General features: G+C 53.8%; 2 protein-coding genes across 2 annotated transcripts in view; one reads left to right on the forward strand and one right to left on the reverse strand.

Moving 5' to 3' along the window:
* Positions 1-1,781: 1,781 nt before the first annotated feature.
* On the forward strand, positions 1,782-4,772 carry GPRIN1 (G protein regulated inducer of neurite outgrowth 1). The gene has a single exon (XM_010386388.2). The coding sequence runs from the start codon at positions 1,782-1,784 to the stop codon at positions 4,770-4,772; it is 2,991 nt and encodes a 996-aa protein (XP_010384690.2).
* An 839-nt stretch (positions 4,773-5,611) lies between these two features.
* Positions 5,612-25,344, reverse strand: part of CDHR2 (cadherin related family member 2) — a 32,155-nt gene continuing 12,422 nt past the window's right edge. Inside the window, exons 14-31 of the mRNA XM_030927001.1 lie at positions 23,757-23,818; positions 23,244-23,487; positions 20,329-20,568; positions 17,671-17,740; positions 16,915-17,520; positions 15,951-16,022; positions 15,140-15,189; positions 12,235-12,386; positions 11,979-12,087; positions 11,799-11,887; positions 11,273-11,341; positions 11,089-11,166; positions 10,934-10,994; positions 10,733-10,857; positions 10,098-10,211; positions 9,937-10,017; positions 8,778-8,835; positions 5,612-6,056 (exon numbers count right to left, since the gene is read on the reverse strand). Of these exons, the coding sequence (XP_030782861.1) occupies positions 5,916-6,056; positions 8,778-8,835; positions 9,937-10,017; positions 10,098-10,211; positions 10,733-10,857; positions 10,934-10,994; positions 11,089-11,166; positions 11,273-11,341; positions 11,799-11,887; positions 11,979-12,087; positions 12,235-12,386; positions 15,140-15,189; positions 15,951-16,022; positions 16,915-17,520; positions 17,671-17,740; positions 20,329-20,568; positions 23,244-23,487; positions 23,757-23,818 (2,421 nt within the window). The 3' untranslated portion in view covers positions 5,612-5,915. The remainder of the gene's footprint in view (positions 6,057-8,777; positions 8,836-9,936; positions 10,018-10,097; positions 10,212-10,732; positions 10,858-10,933; positions 10,995-11,088; positions 11,167-11,272; positions 11,342-11,798; positions 11,888-11,978; positions 12,088-12,234; positions 12,387-15,139; positions 15,190-15,950; positions 16,023-16,914; positions 17,521-17,670; positions 17,741-20,328; positions 20,569-23,243; positions 23,488-23,756; positions 23,819-25,344) is intronic.

Below are 25,344 nucleotides of genomic sequence, written 5' to 3' on the forward strand. Positions count from 1 at the left end.
ATCCTCTAGGCACCACAAACTCAGCTTGTCCAAAAACAGATCTCCCCCTTTCCTACATCTCCTGCCCAGCACCATCACCCACCAGCCCTCACCCTAGCCAGTACCCTGCAGACCACGCCTGCTGTTACCAATATAGCCTATTGGTACCTGTCAGTTTTCCTTTGGATTTCTCAATTCTGCCTTTAACTACCATCTCCAGGACCTCTGCTGTGCTGTCTCTCATCGAGATTCCTGCAACTGCTCAGGGCCTGTTGCAGGGAAAGGGCTAGGTGAATGAATGAAGGATTAAATGGATGAAAGAGTAAATGAATGATTTACCAGCTTCCTAATAGGTCTTGGCCAACCCCTGTCCTCCTTCAGCCCAGCCTCCATACCATCCCAGAGGAACCTTTGAAAACACGCATATCTGACTATGTCCCTTCCTTGACTATATACCATTCACAGCTCTCCAGGGCCTACATAGACATAAACTGGTGGCCTACAGGCAAGTCATGTTTGGCCCACCTAGTGTTTGGGTTTTTTTTTAAAAAAAACTTGAATTAATTAGCATATTTTACATTAAAGTCTGGATTTCCCACTTAAGCAACTGGAAGAATCGGTATTACCAGGTTGCCTTTTTCCAGGATAGCACTTGGCTGATGGAGTAGTGGTTCTCCCTTTATTATTTTTGTTTATTTTTGTTTTTATTTGTTTATTTTTGAGATGGAGTTTTGCTCTGTTGCCCACTCTGGAGTGCAGTGGCACGATCTTGGCTCACTGCAACCTCTGCCTCTTGAGTTCAAGCAATTCTCCTGCCTCGGCCTCCCGAGTAGCTGGGATTACAGGCATTCACCACCACACATGGCTAAGTTTTTTGTATTTTTAGTAGAGACAGGGTTACACTACATTGGCCGGGCGGGTCTTGAACTCCTGACCTCTACTTGTCCATCAGCCTCGGCCTCCCACAGTGCTGGGATTACAGGCGTGAGCCACCGCACCCGGCCATTGCTTTAGACAGAGCATGTGCTCTCTAATTTGCCATAGTCCCTACCACTCCCTTTTGTCTTATACCTAACCCACTTCCCTCACTTAAATTACCTACCTGACCCCTGGACATCAGAGTTTGTAGCCCCTGGCCTAGAGGACAAAAGCATAACTTCTGGATAGTGTGTTGCATGGGGTGGGGTTGAACAGGGAGGGGCGATGGTAAGCAAAGTTGAAAAGTTAGGCTGTGGGTGGGGTGCAGTGGCTCACGCCTGCAATCCCAGCCTGTGGGAGGCTGAGGTGGGTGGATCACCTGAGGTTGGGAGTTTGAGATCAGCCTGACCAACAAAATACAAAATTAGCTGGGCGTGGTGGCACATGCCTGTAGTCCCAGCTACTTGGGATGCTGAGGCAGGAGAATCGCTTGAACCCAGGAGGCGGAGGTTGCAGTGAGCTGAGATGGCACCATTGCACTCCAACCTGGGCAACAAGAGCGAAACTCTGTTTTAAAAAAAAGAAAGAAAGAAAGAAAAAGAAAGTTAGGCTGTGACCAAATTGTGAAGGGCCTTGAATGTCATTTTAAGATGTCTTTATACAGAGGGCCACTGGGTGAGTGAAGCAGGGGAGTGACATGCTTGGGTTTGTGTTTTTAATCCAGGTCCTCTGACAGGTGGGGACCCGACGGGACACAGCACTCAGTGAGGAAGGGGAAAAGGAAGAGGCTCCTCCCCCACTGAGCTTTGGGAAGTCTGAGTCAGCTCTCTCTCTGTTTCAGAACCAGACAGCAGCCTTGGGTGCAGGCGTGGTCCTGAGGGCAGATGGGCACTGCTGAAGACCCGGCCTGGCTCCAGCTGCTTCAAAAGGACTCCAGCCCCCCAGGACCCCGACCCACAGCCTTCTTCTGCCCACAGGATGGGAGCCTGGGGGCTGGCAGCCCGGCCATGAGGGATTACTGCCCCTCCCAGCAAAAGGCAAGCCCTGCATCCCCCAGGTACACCCCTAACCAAAGTCCAGGCATGGAGTCTAGACACAGAAGCCCCAGTGGGGCTGGGGAAGGGGCCTCCTGCTCTGATGGCCCCAGAGGGAGCCTAGCCTGCCCCTCCCCAACCTGCTTCTCTCCCCAGGAGGCACCCTCCAAGGAGACACTGGAGGCACATGGAGCCTCCATCTCAGGGACACCAGAAACCACCATGTCTGGGAAGCCAGAGCCTGTGTCCTCTGTGAAAACTGAGCCCAAATCCTCAGATGACAGAATTCCTATGTTCTTGGAGAAGATGGATTCCAAGTCCTCAAAGCAGGCTGATTCCACTTCCATAGGAAAGGAGGATCCTGGGTCCTCGCAGAAGGCAGATCCCATGTTTACAGGAAAAGCAGAGCCTGAAATCTTAGGAAAGGGGGATCCTGTAGCTCCTGGAAGGATGGATCCCATGACTCTAAGAAAGGAAGATCTTGGATCCCTGGGAAAAGTAGATTCTTTGTGCTTCAGCAAGATGGATACAGTGTCACCGAGAAAAGAGGATCCTGTGTCCTCAGACAAAGTGGACCCTGTATTCCCAAGAAAGGAGGAGCCCAGGTATTCAGGAAAAGAGCATCCTGTGTCCTCAGAAAAGGTGGCTCCTACATCTGCAGAAAAGGTAGATCTTGTGTTGTCAGGAAAGAGAGATCCTGGGCCCTTGGGAAAGGCAGATCCTGTGTGCTTGGAAAGCATGGATTCTGTGTCCACAGGAAAGACAGAGCCTGGGCTCCTGGGCAAGCTGACTCCAGGCTCATCAGGCAAAAATGGGCCTGTATCCTCTGGGACAGGGGCTCCTAGGTCCTCGGGAAGGCTGGATCCCACATGCTTGGGGATGGCAGATCCCGCATCTGTGGGAAATGTAGAAACTGTGCCCACCACAAAAGAGGACTCCCGGTTCCTGGGAAAGATGGACGCTGCCTCCTCAGGAGAGGGGCGTCCTGTGTCTGGCCACACAGATACCACGGCTTCAGCAAAGACAGATCTCACGTCTTTGAAAAATGTGGATCCCATGTCTTCAGGCAAGGTGGATCCAGTTTCTCTGGGAAAGATGGACCCCATGTGCTCAGGAAAGCCAGAGCTCTTGTCCCCTGGACAGGCAGAGCATGGGTCTGTGGGAAAGGCAGGAACTGTATCCTCAGGAAAAGAGGACCCCGTATCTGTGGAAAGTAGAAAGACATCATCTGAGAAAGTCAATCCTGAGTCTTTGGGAAAGACAAACCCTGTGTCTTCAGGTCCAGGCGATACTAGGTCCTTGGGGACAGCAGGTCCCCCATCTGCAGTAAAGGCTGAGCCAGTAACTGGGGGAAAAGGAGATCCCCTGTCTTCGGAGAAGGCAGGTCTGGCGGCCTCTGGAAAGGCGGCTCCCACAGCCTCAGGGAAGGCCAAGCCCCTGGAGGCAGGCAAGGAGGACCCTGTGAGCAGGGGAAAGGCAGACGCTGCCCCCTCTGGACAAGGGGACTCTGTGTCTATAGGTAAAGTGGTCTCAACTCCAGGAAAAGCAGTCCCGGTGCCCTCGGGGAAGGTGGATCCCGTGTCCCTGGGAAAAGCAGAAGCTATCTCAGAGGGAAAGGTGGGTTCTCTGCCTCTAGAGAAGGGGAATCCTGTTAACACCACAAAGGCGGATCCCAAGGCCTCCGGGAAAGCAGAGGCGCAGTCTGGCGGCAAAGCAGAAACGAAGCTCCCTGGGCAAGAGGGCGCCACAGCACCAGGAGAAGCAGGGGCTGTGTCTTTGAACAAGGAGACACCGCAGGCCTCAGAGAAGGTGGATCCTGGATCCTGCAGAAAAGCAGAGCCCCTTGCTTCAGGGAAGGGAGAGCCTGTGTCCCTGGGGAAGGCCGACTCTGCACCTTCCAGAAAAATGGAGTCCCCATCCTTGGGGAAGGTGGCCTCCCTGACTCTGGAGAAGACCAAGCCGTCCTCCTCCTCCAGGCAGTTAGACGGCAAAGGCCTCGGCTCAGCCCGGTCTCCCGAGGGTGCCAGGGGCAGTGAAGGCCGCGTGGAGCCGAAGCCCGAGCCTGTGTCCAGCACCGAGGCCGCCAGCCTCGGCCAGAAAGACCTGGAAGCAGCTGGGGCCGAGGGAAGCCCCCGCCTAGAGGCCGCAGCGACCCCACCGGGACCGCGGACTCGCGACAACTTTACCAAGGCGCCATCGTGGGAGGCGAGCGCCCTGCCGCCGCCGCGCGAGGACGCGGGCACTCAGGCGGGCGCGCAGGCCTGCGTCTCAGTGGCCGTGAGCCCCATGTCTCCGCAGGACGGCGCTGGGGGCCCGGCCTTCAGCTTCCAGGCGGCGCCTCCCGCGCCCAGCCCCGCACCCAGACCGCCCTCGCGCCGGGATGCGGGCCTACAGGTGTCGCTGGGCGCCGCCGAGACGCGCTCCGTGGCCACTGGGCCCATGACACCGCAAGCTGCCGCGCCGCCCGCCTTCCCCGAAGTGCGAGTGCGGCCGGGCTCAGCTCTGGCGGCCGCCGTGGCGCCCCCGGAGCCGGCTGAGCCCGTGCGAGACGTGAGCTGGGACGAGAAGGGCATGACGTGGGAGGTATACGGCGCCGCCATGGAGGTGGAGGTGCTGGGCATGGCCATCCAGAAGCATCTGGAGCGACAGATCGAGGAGCACGGCCGCCAAGGGGCGCCCGCGCCGCCGCCCGCTGCCCATGCGGGCCCCGGCCGTTCGGGCTCGGTGCGCGCCGCGCCGCCCGATGGAGCCACCAAGCGTCCGCCCGGCCTCTTCCGCGCGCTGCTGCAGAGTGTGCGCCGGCCGCGGTGCTGTTCGCGAGCGGGACCCACGGCCGAGTGATCTGTCCCCATTTTGTACGCCCGAGTTTCCGACCTTCTCAGGCTCCCTTCTTGATCACAGGCCCCTAGAAGGGGTCCCCTCTGCGTGCCACAGGCCTCCGAGGGGATGTGCAGCCTCTAGGGCTGTTGCGTCCCCGTCTTTATAGCCTCTCCCTTCACAAACACAGAAGAACCCCTTCTACCAAGTTCCCTTATGGCCACGAGCCCACGAACCCGGCCAGCCCTGACGCCCCACTGTTCCCTCACAGCCCTCAGCTCTACTCCCGGTCACACTGGGCGACCACGGGGACCTGCTCAGCACCCCCACCTCCCACTCCCTGAGAGCTGGGGCAGGCTCCTGGGATGTCCAGACTGGTGCGTTGTGGTCTCCGGTGGGGCCAGATCCCCAGAACAGGGAGAGACTGCATGCAAGTCTAAGTGGCAGAAGCTTCAAGTGGGTGAGGATCGGTGTGTGAGACCCCCGAGTGGGCACGGCTCTGAATGTGAGGCCCCGGGCGACACGTTAGGTAGAAAAAGTATGAGCATCTCCACTCAGTGGCTGACCCCGTGGCCGGGGCGTCTCTTGCATGCTGTTGGTGGTCCTTCCCCAGTTCCTATCTCCCACCTGCCTGGTTCCAGCCCCATGCCCTCTCCCACTGAGTCACAGGTTTGAGATTCCCAGAGAGGCCAAAGACAGCTGCAGGAAGTACCCTGGGGGCTCAGCTGAGAGACAGCGAGAGTCACAGAAAGGCCAGAGGGTCTCAGGAAGGTCTGGAGGTCACAGCTGGGCTCACAGAAGCTCTTGGACCCTGGCATCCTGGGTGACAGCTGTTCTTAGGTATTGGTGACAGGACAGAGAGCTCATTCTATAACCACGGTTGTCTTTTAAAGGTCACCCTCTCCAGCCCCTTGTCACCCCGTGCTGTGAGCCCCACAAGTCCCCTGTGACCACTCAGTGCCCCATCCCCACCCCTCCAGCCGCAGTTTTTGGCTACAAACTGTCACAGCATACATTGGTAATAAAATGTTTCCCCAACCCCTGTCTGCCGTGATTGGCCAAAAGCCGGAGGCAGGGCAGTGTCATATATTTTCATCTCCAGTGAGACAGGTGCCGTTAGGGTGTAGTGGGGCCTCTTCGAGGGGGGCCAGAAGAGGGGGGCCTCTGTCACAGGTCCGTGGTGTCCAGGCCAGCGTTGGTGTAGGACGGCCCCTCCAGCTGTCCACTTGCACCTGCCTGCTGTCTTGACAGGACCACGCTCAGGGGCTCTGGATCTGGCTCTGGTGGTGTGTGCGGTGGCCTGTACTCCTGCAGGGAGAGGGAGAGGAGGTGTGAAGGGCAAGGTAAGGTGGGGCAAGCGCCCCAGGCCCTAGGGGAGTGCATGGGCTTCAAGCTCAGGACCAATGGTTCCTTGGCAGGGGTCCCACCCTGCCCCTCCTGGGGCCTCTGGTCCAGGCTGTGTCCCAGAGGTGGCCCTTGCTAATGGTGATGCAGATCAGGTGAGGGGGAGGGTGTGGCCTGGGGGGGTCCACTCTGGCCTTTGCCCTGCCCACCAACACTGTGGCACTCTGCTATTCAGCCCAGTTCTGGATAATGCTAGGCCCTGTGTCCTGTGCCGAGGAGCCGGCCCAGCACAGTTCCTGCCCCCTGCACCCCACGGCAGGCACCGTGTGGGTCAAGGTCCATCCATTACCTCAACCACCCACTGAAAACCTCTGAGGGAGGGAACATGTCCTCTCTTCACAGATGTGGAAACTGAGGCTTAGAGAGCTCTACTAGTGAAGAGGGGGCAGACCACTGGTCTTGCTGGTTTAAAAGTGTGTCCATGGTGTGACACTGCCCTGGTTGAATTTGACGTCTCTTTTTGCTGCCCTCGGAGGGCAGCCCATAGGCTGGTCCCACCTGCAGTTCATCATGGCACACACTCATCTCCCCTGGCCTTCCTCTTCCACCTTCCCATGCAACATGCTGTGTGCGTGCACACACACACCCTCCTGTGGAACAGCCAGGTCCCCAAGCTCAGCTGCTCTGCTACAGAGACACCCACAGGGCCAGAGCCCCAGTCACCACTGCCCTCCCCAGGGCACTCCAAGGGCTTTTTCCAGACTGGGGCTCTTCAGGTCCCTAGTAAACAGTGGAACATCTGAGGGGTCCAGAGGGCTAAGCATTCTGCCTGTGTTCCTCAGAGCCCTCAAGACAGACCCTGAGTGGAGAGCTGCAGGCTCAGTGCCACCCACGATAACATGACCTGGTGCCAGAAACCAAAGACCCAGGTTCTGGTCTGCTCCTGCCCTGCATGCTGTCCCATTTTGAGCAAGTCAGCACCCCTCTCTGGATGTCAATTTCCTTGCTGGTTATTTGGGGAGGTTAGAGTGATAATCTCTGCAGCCACTCACACCTGCCACACAGACATGTGTGGAGCTTAGACAAGTCAGGGGACCAAGAGATTCCTGGGAAAACTGCGCCACCTGCGCCACCCCAGCCATGGGAGATCAGGGGGCCTGCCCAGAGACCCACAAAACTCACTCACTCACTGCTGCAGGAGAGACGGCGGAGCCTTCGGCAGCTTCTCAGAAATATAGCAACCCCCTGCCCTCCTAGGACAAAATCTGAGCAGTCTTCTGGCTTTGAAGACTTTCAGTGACTTGTCCCCCTCCCTCTCCAGACCCTTCTCCTAGTTCCCTGCCCCTCCCCAGTCCACAGATCCAGCCGCACCTCAGGGGGTCCTTAACTCCACTCCCTCGGGCTTGGAGCAGCATCAGCCTCTGCCACAGGCCATGCACTCCAGCAGACAAGACTGTTCCTTTGTCTCAGTTCCCCAGACATGTTCATTGGAGTTTTGGCCACTAACCATCTCCTAGCATCTACCCAGAGGCCTCCAGCGCTGCCTGGCTGCCTGCGTTACCACCCACACAACCATACCTGGGGCCTCTCCAGAGGCTTCTGTGCCAGATTCCCTGCACCGTGTTATACCTGGGCCCCTGTGCAACATTCTACCATTTTAAAGACCAAGAGAGGCTTTAGTTGACCAAATCTTTCCGTGTAAGGAGTCCTCAGGGAAAACAAATTCTGAACCATGAAGTCAGGCTGGGAGCCCCTAGCGGGCAGGGACCTGGCCAAGGCCAGAACCCAGACTGGGGGAAAATGTGGGTGGATCCTGCGCAACACCACACACAGAACCTCAGACTGTCACAGCTCCAATGGGCCTTAGAGTGTCTCCTCCAGAGGTGGCTTTTAAAGTGGGAAGGAGAGAGGGCAGTTCCTTCTGTTTCCAGAGAGCCACCCCTTCATGTGCAGGACCCACCCCGCACTCAGCCCGCTGACCTGCTCTTGCGGTGTCCACCCTGCCTGCACCTTAGCATCCCCTGAGCAGCTTTCACAACAGGTCCACGCCCAGGCCCCACGTGGGCCATCAGAATCAGAACGCTTGGTCTTTAAAATACTAGAATGTTGCACCCATGGACCTGGGTGTGACCTGGGCATCAGTATTCTTCAAGAGCTCCTCAGGTGCTTTTACGTAGCAGGCCAGTCTATGAGCACTTGATCTCATCCAACCAACTCACCTGTTTAACAGATGGCGGTACTGTTGTTTATTTGAACCTGTCTTCTCTCCTTTGCTAGACTATGCTCGTTCACCTCTGGATCTCTTTCCCCATCCCCAGCTGGCTTTCCTGTAACGGCCATAAAGGGCTGGAGGCAGATTGGTGAGCGCTTGTTTGTGCCAAGTGGTTCTTATGCCTGCCCTTATTTAATCCTCACAATGGCCCTGCATGGTTGATGTTCCCATCCCCATTTACAGGTGAAAACACTGAGAAGCAGAGGCAAGAAGTCAACCTCTCAGGGTCACACAGTGAACCAGTGGAGGAGCAGGAATTGGACCCCATTCCAAAGCCGCAGGGCTTCCTGGGGCCTGGTGCAGAGAAGCAGAACTGCCCATGTCAGTAGCAGGTCCCTTGAACTCTGTCCTGAACCCCTCCACAGGAGAACCCAAGTTGGAATCTCCAGGCACCAATTCATCCCCCATCTTGCCTTGATTTCCTGACTATTCTTGTCCACATCCACAGAGTTGTCGTCCAGGGAGTTGATGCTGTAAGAGAGGTGATGGAGCACAGGTGTTGGCAGGCCCAGTCCTCCCTTGCTGTGCCCAGGAACCACCACCTCCATCATCACCACCACCATCACCACCACAACTACCACCATCATCACCATCACCACCACCAGTGTCATCACAACTACCATCATCACTACCACCACCACCATCACCTCAGCACCAACACCATCATCACCACCACCATCATCATTGTCATCATCACCATCATCACCACCATCACTACCATCACCATCACCACCACCATCACAGTAACTACCACTACTACCATGACCACCACCATCACCATTGTCATCACCATCACCCACCACCACTACCATCACCACCATCACCACCACCTCAACACCAACACCATGACCACCACCATCACCATTGTCATCACCATCACCCACCACCACTACCATCACCACCATCACCACCACCTCAGCACCAACACCATCACCACCATCATCATTGTCATCACCACCATCATCACCACCATCACCATCACCACCATCACCATCACCACCACCACCACCACAGTAACTACCACCACTACCATGACCACCACCATCACCATTGTCATCACCATCACCCACCACCACTACCATCACCACCATCACCACCACCATCACCATTGTCATCACCATCACCCACCACCACTACCATCACCACCATCACCACCACCTCAGCCCCAACACCATCACCACCATCATCATTGTCATCACCACCATCATCACCACCATCACTATCACCATCACCACCACCACCACCGCAGTAACTACCACCACTACCATGACCACCACCATCACCATTGCCATCACCATCACCCACCACCACTACCATCACCACCATCACCACTACCTCAACACCAACACCATCATCACCACCATCACCATCACCTCACCGCCATCACCACCACCACAACTACTACCACTACCATGACCACCACCATCACCATTGTCATCACCATCATGACCACCAACACCATCCTCATCACCATCATCACCACCACCATCATCATCACCATCATTACCTGTACCACCACCACCACCTGTACCACCACCACCACCTAGCCTGGCTGTGAGGGGCACTGCTCACCTGACATAGTCCAAGTCATTGGAGGAAGAGAGGTACTCCAAGCCCAGGTCTTTGTTGGAGAGGTTCAGCATGGGGTTGGCTCTGGAGAGAAAGCCTAGTCAAGTGGCCTGGCCCTCAGCCACACCACCAGGCCTCTTACCTACCCTTTTACCCCTGCTCACCGCTCGTTGTTGTACATGTTAGTCCCTGGGATGGCGGGGGCTGAGGGCATCACCCCTGCTGCTGTCTTCCTGGCCTCCTTGGCAGCCTTCATAGCTCGAAGCTTCCGGTTGTAGCTGTGGGGAACCGGAAGAGGGGTCACACTGTTGCTGCACACCTATTGTGTCCCCAGTGGAGGCCCTGAGCGTGTTGCTTCACAAGATCCTGGGAGGTGAGTGTTAGCTCTATTTTACAGAGAGTAGAAGTAAGAGCCAGAGAAGGCAAATGATGTGCTGAAGGTCACATAGCCAGTGACAAGGCTTGAAGTCACACCTAGATAAGGTTGCTGACTCTATACATATTGGAAAAAGCAGCAGCATCTATTAAATGCATAGTGTGTGCCAGACGTCTTGCTGGGTGTGAGATGCACGTTACTTCCTTGAGTGCACTGAGGAATCTAGTGTCGTGCCCATTCGCAGATGAGGAAACTGAGGCTCAGGGAGGGGAGGTGACTCGCCCAAGATCTCACACTGGGTCACTGGGGAGTGAATGCATGTATACCTGTGCCTAAACCCCAGCTCTTTCTACCCCCGCCCCCAATGTCTTGGGTAGTGGGAGAGGGTGAAGGTTGTAGACACAGAGGCACTGGGAGTCGCACCTCTTCCGCACACACATGAAGGCCGTGGTCATGATCACAAGGACCAGCAGCAAAGCCACTCCCAATCCTATGATGACGCTGATGAGCTGATTTGACAGGTCTGACTCCTGGCTCTCCTGGGAGCCCTGGAGAAGGACAAGTGTGAGGGAGACTGTGGGGTCCCAGCAGCCCCACCTGCTGCCCCGCCCTGCCCGCACTCACCAGCACCACCAGCCCCAGCTGCAGCAGCTGCATCAGCGAGTCCTGATCATTCCGGATCATCCTGGCCACAGAACTTCACTTAGGCCCGAGGGACTCTGGTACACCCCAGGCTTCCTGCTCACCCTCACACCTGCCCCAAGGGCAGCCCCACTCACACACTCAGCTCATCAAGGGTCAAGGCCGACCCATTGGGGAAGACAAAGTAGGCATCGAGGTAGGAGTGAGCTCGGGCCCTGGAGGGGGACAGAGTTGAAGAGTCAGCAGCTTGGATCACCCAGCAGGCCCCTCCTGCTACCGCTTCTCCCCGTCACCCCCACCCCCAGGCCTCTGGGCACTCACCGAGCTGCAGAATCTATGTCCTGAATGTCCACAATGTATACTGTAGTCCTGGTTGCCTGGGTAAGAGCCCTGAAAAGGAGGCAGATGTCACAGAGGGGTCTTAGCCTGGGCCTGTGGCCAGGGCTGTGCCAGTGGAATTAAGAATTGTGTGAGCGAGGAAGGGGCACCTCCTCTGGACAGCTCTGTTGGCTGAGTAGGTAGCACCTCTGTGAAAATTACAAAAGGAAATCCCTTCCTCTGGGGCTGGGTTAATAGCTTAGCAAGCAGAGTGCCCTTGTGCAGGGCACAGCCTTCGGAACTGTACATGGCAGCCCTGTTCCAAGGCCTCCCTTTGCCCTCGGCTGGGTATGGGCTTCTGGGGACATGCAGGAATGTGGTGCAGGTTAAAGTACAGGGTTAAAGACAGGGACAAGGTCAAATGTGAGTCAGGAACAGGATTGAGAGACATCCCATCCAGGTTTTGTCGGGGACCAGGCTTCTACACCCGGTTCCTCCCACCGCTCCCTCCCGGGCCCCCCAGACCTACGCATTAATCGCCTGTGTGTTGGCGCCCACCTCCGCCTTTGATGTGGAGAACTGCAGCCGCGAGCGGTAACTCTGGTCCACGGTGAAGAGCTGGGGTAAGAGGGTGTGTGGGAGATGAGGCATGAGGGACTCTGGGAGCTGGCAGAGGGCACTGGGGGCTGGAAGTGGGACTGGCACTCACATTCAGGGTGGTGTTGGCTTCCAGGGAAGGATCCACGGAAGGTGTGTCCCTGGCCTGGACTGTCACTTGGTAGGTGCCTTGGAGAGTGGAATCAAGGCTGGTCACTGGCCTGTGGAAGGCGGGAGGTGCAGGTCAGTCTTGGAACCCAAGCTGAATCCTCAGGAGACTTGTAACCTCCAGGATGGGGGACTTGCTGCCTGAAAGCTCCTATCAGGCCCCTCCTCACAACCTCCCTCCCGGGGCCACCCGCAGTTACTGAATGCTCCCAGTGAACACGTCGGCCTCGGAGAAGGTGGAGATCCAGAAGATGCCCTGGAAAGGGACGGTGGCCCCGTCCTTAGAGATGAAGTCTACTCGGAGTATGGAGAACTGGATGAGGCCATTGTTCCCTGAATCATCGTCTCTGGCCTGGGAGCAAGAGTGGATAATATCTGGGGACCCAGCCAGGCCAGGCATCCCTCCACCCCAGCAGGGATCAGAGGCAAGGGTGGCCTAGGAGGCTGGTCCTCAACGTCTCTATCCACCATCCCCATGCTGTCCCGAATAAGCAAATGGTTTCAAAAAACAGTGTGCCTGCTCTGCAAATCCAGATTTGGACAAGTCCCTGCCCCTGTTCCCCAATTCTAAACAGATCACTGCTCTAAGTCCCTCACATGTTGAAATCCTGCCCTGCTCCCCACACACCCCTGCACTGCCATATATCTCACACACACACTTACACACACACACTCACACACTCTCACACACACACACTCTCACACACACACACCCCTCACACACCCTCTCACACACACACACCCTCACACTCTCACACACACACACACCCTCACACTCTCTCTCACACACCCTCACACTCTCTCACACACACACCCCCTCATACACTCTCACACTGTCACACACACCCTCACACACACACTCACACCCCCTCACACCCTCTCACACTGTCACACACACCCTCACACTCACACACACACACCCCCACACACTCTCACACTGTCACACACACCACTCACACTCTCACACTCTCACACACACCCTCACACTCTCACACACACACCACACACACTCACACACTCACATTCTCTCACACATATACACTTACACACGCCCCCTCACACTCTCACACTCACACACACTCTCTCTCACTTTAATACACTCACACTTAGACGCGCACACACACACCCTCACACACCCTTACACACACATTTATCCTCACACTCACCCTCTCACACACACTTGTCCTCACACACATATACTCACACCCTCGCTCTCACAGGCACTCACCCTCACAAAATTCACACACACACAAATACACACACTCAATTCACACACACAAATACACACACTTGATTCACACACACACAAATACACACACACAAATACACACACTCAATTCACACACACACTCACACAAATACACACAATTCACACACACAAATACACGCACTCAATTCACATGCACACACAAATACAACTCACACATAAAAATACACACTCAGTTCACAAATACACTCAATTCACACACAAAAAAATACACACACTCAATTCATACAAACACACACAATTCACATACAAATACACACACTCAATTCACATACACAAATACACAATTCACACAAATACACACAATTCACACACACAAATACACACAATTCACATACACAAATACACACTTGCACAGTCACACACACACACATGCACACACTCACAGTCACACACTTATACATACCCACAAACTGTCCCACACATTCTCATACACTCTCTCACCTTTATACACATACACACACACATTCACACTTGGACACACACACACACTGGCGCACACACACAGCAATGCTCAGATTTCCTAAGCACCTCCCCTGGGATCCCTCGTTTCAGTGCTAATGTGAGTACCAACTCCCCTAGTGGACCATGAAGCTGGTTGGGGAGGGGACACAAACATTTTTATTCATTCTAGTGCCTTTCAGAGAAAAATTTAACCAGCACACAGAGCTTCGAGTTCACCAACGTTACTGTTGAGGATAGGCCAACGCCGGTGCTTAAGTCTTAAAAAGAAGTCTATTTAAAGAAAATTGCCGTGGCTAAACTCATGACATTAGAACAAAATTGGCAGAAGATTGGGAAACTGTCTTAAGTCTTGAAAGTCACACAGTCACTGTCTCTAGCATGAACGTCAATGTAGCGAGGGAGAATTACTATCCTCATTTTACAAGAGGAAGCTGAAGCTCTGAGAGACCATGTCCTTACATTCAGCTCTAAGTGGGGGAGGCCAGCCCTGTCCATCTCCTATACCCATGTCCTTTCCACAGCATAGGGAGTGGCACCCACATGTCACATTCTGGGAACCGCCAGCTTCGTGTCGAAGAGGGAAACGGAGTCCCAGAGAGAGTAGGCAGCTCTCCAGGTCAGTAAGAAGCTCAGCGAGGCCCAGCCCTCAGTGGTGTGGGAGGCCTCATCCCCACACGGCATGGCCGCCACCCCTAATAAACTCGTCCACATCCAACACCATAAACAGCTCAAAGCCTTTTTATGACTTGGCTCTGACACTTTTTTTTTTTTGAGACAGAGTTTCGTTCTTGTCACCCAGGCTGGAGTGCAATGGCGCGGTCTCGGCTCACCGCAACCTCCACCTCTCGGGTTCAAGTAATTCTCCTGCCTCAGCCTCCCCAGTAGCTGGGATTACAGGCATGTGCCTCCACGCCCAGCTAATTTTGTATTTTTTAGTGGAGACGGGGTTTCTCCATGTTGGTCAGGCTGGTCACAAACTCCCGACCTCAGGTGATCCACCTGCCTTAGCCTCCCAAAGTGCTGGGATTACAGGCGTGAGCTACCGTGCCTGGCTGGCTCTGAGAATTATTTAATGACAAGGCACTGGTTTAATTTACAATTGGCTACGAGTTCTCTGTACCACTCAAGAATTCTGGCAGAGTAAGAAATATCTAGACTGCGAGTGGTGTTTGCGGTCATGACATTTTTATGAATGCTACATTTAACACAGTGAAGTTTGATTACACTGATTAGACAGGTGTTTCCCTTCTGGGGTTTTCTTTTTCATATGTTGGAGCCCACATATTTTCTTTCTACCATTAAAGGCCTGAAGGCCTCAGCTCTGTGTCCACTGGGGCTCACATAACCAACAAAGGCTGGAGCCAAGAACTTACCCGGACAGAAGCCACCTCCCGGTTGGGCAGCACAAGTTCAGGGATGATCACTGCAGGTGTGAATGGGAAGGGGGTCAGCAGGGTCGGGACACTGCCCACCTGGACCAAGGCTGGCCATGAGCACAGCTCAGGGCTCATCCCTCTAAATCTGCCCTCAACCTCTCTACCAAAAGAGACCCCCATTACAGTCACCACTGGGCCAGTAGTTAGCAAGTCATCCACCTCCCATTGTCACAGGCCCACAGGACCATGGGGAAATAGAGGCATAGAGAGGCAAGGCCTGGCCCAGGGCCAGACAGTTAGGTCAGGCAGAGCCGGAATGGAAACTCCAATGTTGGCTGGGCATGGTGGCTCACACCTATAATCCCAGCACTTTGGGAGGCCAAATCATAAAGCGGGAAAATCACTTGAGGCCAGGAGTTCAAGACCAGCCTGGCCAACATGATGAAACCCCATCTCTACTAAAAATACAAAAATTAGCCAGGCCCAGTGGCACATGCCTATAGTCCCAGCTACTCGGGAGACTAAGGCATGAGAATTACTTGAACCTGGGAGGCAGAGATTGCAGTGAGCCGAGATCGTATCATTGCACTCTAGCCTGGGCAACAGAGCGAGACTCCATCTCAAAAAAAAAAAAAAAAAAAAAAAAAATTCCAGTGTCCTCTCCTATTGCAGCCCTAGGAAGAGGCAGAATTAGAGGCCTTCCCCCCTTTCTAAGGGTCCCCCCTGGGTCCAAGGAGGGTCTGTGGGGGTTGCTCAAAGGTGGCCTCATGGAGCAGGGGTATGGTGTGTAAAGGGGGTTGCTGCTTACCAAAAGTCTTATCCTCAGGCAGAAAATAGGGTGCATTGTCATTCATGTCCTCAATGGTAATGAGGAGGCTTCCTAGGAGACAAGGTAAGCTGGCTTTGGCTCCGGGCAAGAGCTTGACCCAAGGAGCCTGGGCCTCAACCTGGTGCTTCCCAGCCTCAACCCCATGCCCTGCAGCCTCTCTCCCATGTGTTCCCCGTGCCCAGTCCCCTCCCCTGCTCCTGCCCCAGAATGCCTGCTCAGTCCCCTCCCCTGCTCCTGACCCAGAATGCCTGCTCAGTCTTCTCTGGCCTGTGTGGGTGGGAGTATCATCCCAGACCTCAGAGCGAATAAGCAGCTTGTCAAAGTCACACAGCAATAGTGGTGGGCCAGGAGTGGGCCCATCCTAGGTAGATCTCACCTATGACATTATATGGACACATTCTAACTATGTAAGCTGGTTGTTTAAATGCCCACTCACTGCCTCAGTTTCCTCATCTATAAAATTGGATAGGGACCGCCTACCCCCACGGGTTGTGCGGAAGTGCAAAAATGCTTACGAGGTGCCTGGTGTAGTTCTTGGCTGTCATAAGGACTCAATATATGCTAGTTGTTAATGTGGTATTATTGCTATTTGGTGTCAGACGTGGGATACAAGTACACATCTGACTCCGAAGTATGTGATCTTTCTTTCACAGCATCTTGCAAAATAATGGCATTAATTTGATGCTACTGCATGCCAGGCACTGCAATAAATGCCTTACATCCATGTTCTCACTGAATCTTCACAGCCAACCCTACTGCCCAACTCCACTGGACAGATGGGGAAACTGAAGCTTGGAGAAGGTTTGGGACTTTCCCAATATTTGCAGCTGGAAAGGGCTGGAGCCAGGATCTGAGCCCAGATCTTGTAAGTCCCAGCCCAGGGCTCCTTCCCATGGCCCCTAAGCTGTGGCCTGCCAAGCCCTGCAAGGCCAAGCCACCTTACCATTGTTGCTGTAGGCCTGGAAGCCAGGGTCCGTGGCTAGGTCACAGGCCCGCACAACCAGCGTGACCAGGTCACAGGCCTCGTAGTCAATGGCTTTGCTCTGGTTGATGTACACAGAGCCGTTGGCTGCCACTGAGAACCAGCCCCAGCACAGGCTGCCCACATCGACCCCGGCCTTGGTGCAGAGAATGTTCACAAGTTGTATCTCCAGCTGGGCGCTGGTGTCCACATCCGAGGCAACCACCACAGCCACCTGGCCATGCTGCGAGCCATTCTCAGCCACACGGATGCCCCGGAGTGAGGCTACATCCAGGATGGGGGGATTGTCGTTCACATCTTTCACATTCACGTGGACGTCTACTATGGTCTCACCCCCCTGGGGGTCTGGGTTCTCGGCACTCACTGTCAAGTTGAAGACGGGCTGTATCTCGTAGTCCAGGCTCACGTCCGGGGGCAGCCAGAGGTAGCCCTCAGCCCACCCAGCCCCCAGCACCAAGCCTCGGATCATGAAGTAGTTGGCACCACTCCCTGACAGGCTGAAGCTGATGCGGTTGTTGACTTCTGTCTGGTCTGCATCCCAGGGCTTCACCACGCCTACTAGCACTCCTGTGGACAAGGGGCAGAGCTCGGAGGGACTCTTGGCCCCGCCATAGGAAGCCTCCTCTGCCCTTGCCTCTCTTGGAACTCCAGATCCACCCTGACAAAGCCACGCCGGGCCCCAGCCCCAGTGACTCTCCTGGCCCAGGGAGCAAGTACCTGGATCCTCCTCCTTCACCGTAAAGTTATAGCTGGACTGGTTGAAGATGGGCAGGTTATCATTGATGTCCTGCAGGCAGAGATAGGTCTGAGTCCCCGGATCCCATCTCACCCTCCCCAGAGCCAATCTGAGAAACCAATGGTCCCTGTGCTCTGAAGCACGGGCTCTGCTAGTGCCCAGACCTCACTGCCCACTTCCCAGATGAGGAAACAGGCTCTGAGAGGAGGGAACTTGCCCAGGTCACACACCTGGGGTTCGGGACCTACAGTGGGACCTTGGCCTTACATATCCATCCTCAGGAAGCCCTGCTTGCTTCCTGTTTCTCTGACCACAGTTCTAGAATGTTCTAGACCCTGCTTTCTGGAAACACGGTTCTGGGTCCCCACCTGTGGCCCTGCCTGGCCCTGCTTGATTTCCATCTCTCGGATTTATTGTGTTGGCACCAATACCATTATATGTCCACAAAGGCTCCAAGGCCCACACTTTCCCTTGTCCCCTCCTACCCCTGTCCCTCCTGCACACAACTCAGCCCATGACACCAGCTCTGTACCTAGGCAGAGCTGGGCTCCAGGGACCTGCAGAAGCTTAGACTTGCTCCTGCCTCGGACACCAGCTGTTTTCGGCTCTCACTTCTGTGGCCAGCCCTAGCCCACTGGGCACAGCTGGAGCCCTGCAACTATTGTCACAGCCTGGAGGTGACTCTGCCCTCCCCTGTGTCCCCTAACACTGGCATGTGCTTGGGGGATGCCCTGAGCATGCCAGGCCTTCCCGGGTTTGTGGGTCACATAGCAGGTGTTTTTCTCAATAACTCTAGAGTGAACATTTGGAAGACAACGTCCTTGCACCTTAGCTAGATGTCTTTTCTACTGCTAATTTCCCAGAGATGACATCATTGGCTCCATGCACAAGACCAGCTGCATTCTCAAGGTCACCCTAACTCACAGGAGTGGCTAAGAGCGCTGAGTCACATCTTGCTGCACCTCTGCCTCATGTGTGACCTTGAGCTCTCTGGACCTCAGCATCCTCATCTGCAAAACGGGGTAGTAGTCCCACTAACAGGGCAATTGTGAGGACTGCTCACAGGGGTGAAGAAACCTGTGCACTCAGGAAATGAAGTTCTCTCTTTGCAGCCCTCCCATCCCATCGCAAGGACAGCCAGCAAGTCCTCATTCTGCTGTGGTTTCTTCATTTCTGAGGTCTCACTCTCTGACCCTTGTGTGAAAATGGCACATCCCAATCCAGGGGACACAGGACTGCTATGTGCACTGGTGCTGGCTGTGCACTGCACAACCCTACGGGGTGCCATCCACATCACAGACATGGCAGAGGTGCACATGTTACAATATTGTTCCAGAGGAAGGTGACTTGTGGGCTGGTGGCAGCCTTAGAACCAGACTGATTGGAGTCAAAACCCCATTTTGTGACCCCAGGCAAGGTACTGAACCTCTCTGTGCCTCAGTTTCTTTTTTTGAGACAGGGTCTTGCTCTGTCTCATAGGCTGGATTGCAGTGGCATGATCATAGCTCACAGTAGCCTCAACCTCCTGGGCTGAAACGATCCACCTGCCTCAGCCTTCCAAGTAGCTGGGACTTCAGGTACATGCCACCATGCCTGGCTAATTTTTTATTTTTGTAGTGATGGGGTCTCGCTATGTTGCCCAGCCCAGTCTGGAACTCCTGGGCTCAAGCAATCCTCTCACCTTGGCCTCCCAAAGTACTGGGGTTTTTGGCATGAGCCACCGCACCCAGGCCTGCCTCAGTTGCTCGATCAATAAAATGGTAATAAGCCGGGCTCAGTGACTTATGCCTGTAATCTCAGCATTTTGCAAGGCTGAGTTGAGAGGATTGCTTGAGGCCAACAGTTCAAATCTGGCCTGGGCAATAAGTGATACTCTGTTTCTATGAAAAATAAACTTTAAAAATTAGCCAAATTAGCCAGGCGTGGTGGCACGCATAGTCTTAGCTACTTAGCAAGCCAAGGCGGGTGGATTGCTTGAGCTCAGGAGTTCAAGACTACCCTGGGCAACATGGAAAAACCCCATCACTACAAAAATAAAAAAATTAACCAGGCATGGTGGCATATGCCTATAGTCCCAACTACTCAGGAGGCTGAGGCGAGAGGATCACTTGAGCCTGGGAGGTTGAGTCTGCAGTGAGCCATGATGGCACTATTGCACTCCAGCCTGGGTGACAAAGACCCTGTCTCATAAATAAATAAATAAATAAATAAATAAATAAATAAAGGTAATAACCGGCCCGACCTTGGGGGATGCCCTGATGTGCAGTAGACACCAGCAATGCTGATTATCACCCCTTCCCTTTGCTTTTCAATGGTGGCAGGGAGACAGGAAGGTTTCAGGTGGTACTTTGTGAGTGACAGTTAGAGCTGATATTTACTGATACCGTCTATAGATCAGGCATGCTACCAAGCACTTTCTATTCATTAACTCACTTAATCTTTAACCTTTTCACCCCTGTTTTATAGACGAGGAGCCTGAGTGCTCAGGGGAGGTTGAATAATTGCCTGGGACTATACAAGTGAGCGGGACTGGAACCCAGGCAGGCTGGCTGCAGAAGGCAGAAGGGTGACTCAAGCTGGAGGGGCTGGCCATCGGCTTGGGAGACCCCCGGGCCCATCCTGGCTGAGCCAGGCCTTACCTCCACAGTGATGGTGACATTGACTTTGGTGCTGAGGACAGGCTCTCCGCAGTCAGACACAAGCACTGTCAGCACAATGCGGCCCCCCAGGGCGGGGTCGATGGTCTCTCTGTCCAGGGGCCCCAGGTTTCTGAGGAGCCCTGTGTCGGGGTCCAAGGAGAAGTTGTGGTTGTAGGTGCCAGGTAGCAGGCTGAAGAGCAGACGGCTGTTGTTGGTGCCCGGCTCATCATCATCGTGGGCCTGTGGAGGTAAGCAGGGGTTGGCCATCGGCCATCGGCCATGGGCATTCCCAGCCCCCAGCCCCTCCGATGCAGCCAGACCCTCCTCTCCAGCGCTGGCCCATGCAGGCAGTAATCAGGCCTGGAGCCAGGGGGCCCGTCTCCCAGCCTCAGTTTCCCATCTAAGGGGCTCAGGTCAACAGTTTGCAAGAGCTTCTGAGATCTTCAGCACTGAGGTCATTATTTCATCTCAAAAACGGCCACTATGGACCTACGTGCCCAGCCCCGTTCCAGGTGCAAGGAATAGAACCGCCATCAAGACAGGCCCTTTTGCTATTGATACTCCAGCAGGAAGGGGGATATGGGGGCAGGAAATTGTAGACATTCAAAGAAAGTTTTAAACTCATAAGTGTGAAGTCCAGCAAGATTCTCATTTTCCCATAATGACTATGTCAGTGCTATATATAGATTTTTTTTCTTTTTTGTTTTTTTTCTTTTTTGTTTTTTCTTTCAGACAGTTTCACTCTTGTCGCCCAGGCTGGAGTGCAATGGCATGATCTCTCTCTCTCACTGCAAACTCCTTCTTCTGGGTTCAAGTGATTCTCCTGCCTCAGCCTCCTAAGTAGGTAGCATTACAGGTCCCCGCCACCATGCCAGGCTAATTTTTTTTTGTATTTTTTAGTAGAGACGGGTTTTTGCCATGTTGGCTAGGCTGGTCTTGAACTGCTGATCTCAGGTGATCCACCCACCTCAGCCCCCCAAAGTGCTGGGATTACAGGCATGAGCCACCATGTCTATCCTTTCGTTTTCTTCTCTTTTTTGAGGTGGAGTCTTGGTCTGTTGCCCAGAGTAGAGTACAGTGGCGTGATCTCAGCTCACTGCAGCTTCCAATTCCTGGGTTCAAGTGATTCTCCTGCCTCAGCCTCCCAAGTATCTGGGATGACAGGCGTGTACCACCACACCCAGCTAATTTTTGTAATTTTAGTAGAGATGGGGGTTTCGCCATGTTGGCCAGGTTGGTTTCGAACTACTGACCTCAAGTGATCCACCCACCTCAGCCTCCCAAAGTGCTGGGATTACAGGCATCAGCCACCATGCCCAGTTGTCAGTGCTATATGTTTTAAATAGCTGATTCTTCACCCACTTTGTACATCTGTGAGTGCGTGTGTATGTGAGTGTGTGTGTGCGTGTGTGTTCCTGCCCTGCCAGGGCCCTGAAGGCGTGCTTGGTTTGCCTTTGGGGTGAACCAGCGTGGATAACACAGTGGGTTCCTCCGTGCTGCCAGGACTTTGCAGATTCTGTTCCCTCACCCCGATGCCCCCCACACCTTCCCTGCCTGACTCCAGGCCAGGTTGGCTCTTTCTCTCAGTCTCAACATAGCACAGGTGACACCGCTGGGTGACTGATGCCCTCTTCCCAACTGGGAGCTGCCTGGGGACAGGAATGGTGGTGGACTCATCTCTGAGGACCCAGGACCCAGTCAAAGACTGGGTAGGTGCTCAGCAAACGTGGCCTTGCATCCAGAGTGGGACCACTCTGACTTAACCAATTCTTTCCCTCCTCCCTGCCGGTCCTCGCCTTCAGCTCCTCCATTTCGTTCTGCTGGGATCTTGTTTATTACATGCATCATTTGAAAGCAGCTGGAGACTTTTTTTTCCCCAAAACCTGACCCTGTCTGCTCATCCCTTGGTGCCCTGAACTCAGGTCAGTTAATTCATCAAGTGGTTCCTGGGGCTCACACCGTGCACCATGGTTACAGCAGCCGACTGGAAATGCTCCTGCCCCAAGGAGCTCACAGACCAGGGGAGAAGCGCCACGCAGGAAGGAGGAAAGGCCAAGGCTTCAGGGCCAGAAAGGTCTGGGCTGCAGCCCGAGCGCCGTCGTTTACTGGCTGTGTGACCATAGAAAGTCACTTAACCTTTCTGAGCCTGTCGTCTCCTGCAAAATGGGAACGATTAGACCGCCTGCTTCAAAAGCTGGTCAAGAGCTCAGGGATAGGAACATGGTCTGGAAACTACACTGTTCTGGAAAGAAGGGAGGGCTCTGTGGCCACCAGATTGTCACTCTGAGAACCGGGTTTCTCACTTCTCACAAGATGCCTCAGGGGCGAAGCTTCCAAACTCCTCAGGACAAGGGAGAAAGCTACTCCCCCGGTGTTTCTCTGGAGCCACTAGTGGGTTTTTATCTCATGAGCTCTGTGAACCTGGCCACTGATCTCATTTCCCTTTTTGCTTTGGCCACCACGAAGTTCAGATCAGAATTCACAGCTCACTCCAAGCAATTCTGTAGCACTGGGTTCTAATTTTACCTTTGTGCCCTTTAACAAATGCCACTCTTATTTTCTCTTTTTTCTTATTTCTTTCATATTTTTATCTTACTATTTACCTAAGCCACCTCAAGTCCTTTTTGGAGTGGGGCAGGTGGGTAAATAAAAAAGAAGTGTATGTTTTTGAGGGATTGCTCTGTGGCAGGCCCAGTGCTGAGCTCCTCACACAAGTTATCAAATTATTCCCCAATGACCCTGAGAGTAAGGCTGTAATTTTCTTCATTTCCTGAGAGGAAACAGGCCCAGAGATTCTGAATGACTGTCTCAGAGCCACACAGCAGAGCCTCGACTTTACCCAGGGCCAGCATGCCCACAGAGCAGGCTCGGTCCCCTCCCCCAGCCCCACCCACCAGGTCCAGGCGGGCTCACACCTGGATGGTCACAGAGACATTGCCCTCCTCCTCCTGGACGAAGATGTTGTAGGAGCCGCTGACCACAGGCGCGTTGTCATTGATGTCCAGCAGGTGGATCTGCAGCATGGTGGAGGAGGACAGGTTCCCGCCATCTGTGGCCTGCAGTGTCAGGTAGTACACGGCCTGGATCTCCCGGTCCAGCAGCTCACCGTTCCTCACCGTCACCGTCCCTGAGACGGGATCCACTTGGAAGAGGTCTACCCTGCTCAGAGGGGCCAGGTTCAGCAAATAGAGACACAGGATGGCCATTTCAGTGTGAATTTCAGATATACAACAACAAATATTTCAGCATATCCCATGCAGTATATGCAACATATTCATTATTTTAAAAAATCATTCCTTGTTTATCTGAAATTGAAATGTAACTGAGTGCCTTCGGTCTTCCCCAGCTATTCTGTCTCAGCAGAGAAGCAGAGAGGTGGGCCTGGGCCCTGCTCACCCACCTGCCCACGGCCCACCCTGAGCCCTTACCCATTTCCTGGGAGCAGGCTGTAGGTAATTTGGCCCCATGCGCCCGTGTCTGGGTCCGTGGCCTGTGAGGCAGAGACACGGCAGGGTGCTGTGTGGAGGCGATGCACACACTACCACGCATGCCACTCGTGGGGACAGAGCTGTCATGCTTCCTGACATGAAGGGAGAATCCCCAGCACACTCGGATTCACTCATGGTCACCCCCATCTCACACATACACACTCACACACACTCTCACACTCACACACACACTCACACTCACACTCACATACTCTCACAATCACACTCACACTTTCACACTGTCACACACTCACACAGTCTCTCACACTCACTCTCACACACACTCACACAGTCACACACTCTCACACACACGCTCTACACACACTTTCTCACATACACACACTCATGCTCTACACAGTCACTCTCACTCACTCTCACACTCACACATACACTCACAATCACACAAACTCACACTCTCTTACACACTCACACTCGCACACACTCTCACAATCACACTCACACACACATACACACAATCACACACTCTCACACTCACATCATACACACCGTCACATTCACACACACTCACACTCATACACACACACTCACACACACTCTTACACTAACACTTTCACACTCACACACTCTCACACTCATACTCTCACACACACTCACACACTCTCACACACACACATACACACAATCACACACACTCTCACAATCACACTCACATACACATACACACACACTCTCAAAATCACACACACACACAATCACACACTCTCACAATCACACACACACAATCACACACTCTCACACTCACATCATACACACTGTCACATTCACACACACACTCTCACACTCATACACACACTCACACACTCACACTCTCACACTCACACTCTCTCACACACACACAATCACACACTCTCACAATCACACACATACACACAATCACACACACTCTCACAATCACACTCACACACATACACACTCACAATCACACTCTCACACTCACATCATACACACTGTCACATTCACACACATTCTCACACATACTCTCACACACACACTGATACACACACACTCACACACACATACAATCACACACACTTTCACACTGTCACACACTCACACTGTCACACACTCACACAGTCTCTCACACTCACACACTCTCACACAGTCACACACTCACATACACACACATGCTCTACACAGTCACACACTCACTCTCACACTCACACACTCACAATCACACTCAAACTCACACTCTCTCTTACACACTCACACTCACACACTCTCACAATCACACTCACACACACACAATCACACACACTCTCACACATACACACTGTCACATTCACACACACACACACACTTCTCACACTCATACACACACACTCATCTCACACTCAGACACATACACACACTCACACACACTCACAATCACACTCACACACACTCACAATCACACTCACACACACATACACAATCACACACACTCTCACACTCACATCATACACACTGTCACATTCACACACACACTCTCACACTCATACACACACACTGACACACACTCTCACACTCA

This window comes from Rhinopithecus roxellana, chromosome 3 (assembly GCF_007565055.1).
Source record: "Rhinopithecus roxellana isolate Shanxi Qingling chromosome 3, ASM756505v1, whole genome shotgun sequence".
NCBI classification, from domain to species: Eukaryota; Metazoa; Chordata; class Mammalia; order Primates; family Cercopithecidae; genus Rhinopithecus; species Rhinopithecus roxellana.

What these genes read in the sequence shown, in the direction of transcription:
- GPRIN1 (XM_010386388.2), top strand. Translation starts at nt 1,782, where the DNA reads ATGGGCACTGCTGAAGACCCGGCCTGGCTCCAGCTGCTTCAAAAGGAC.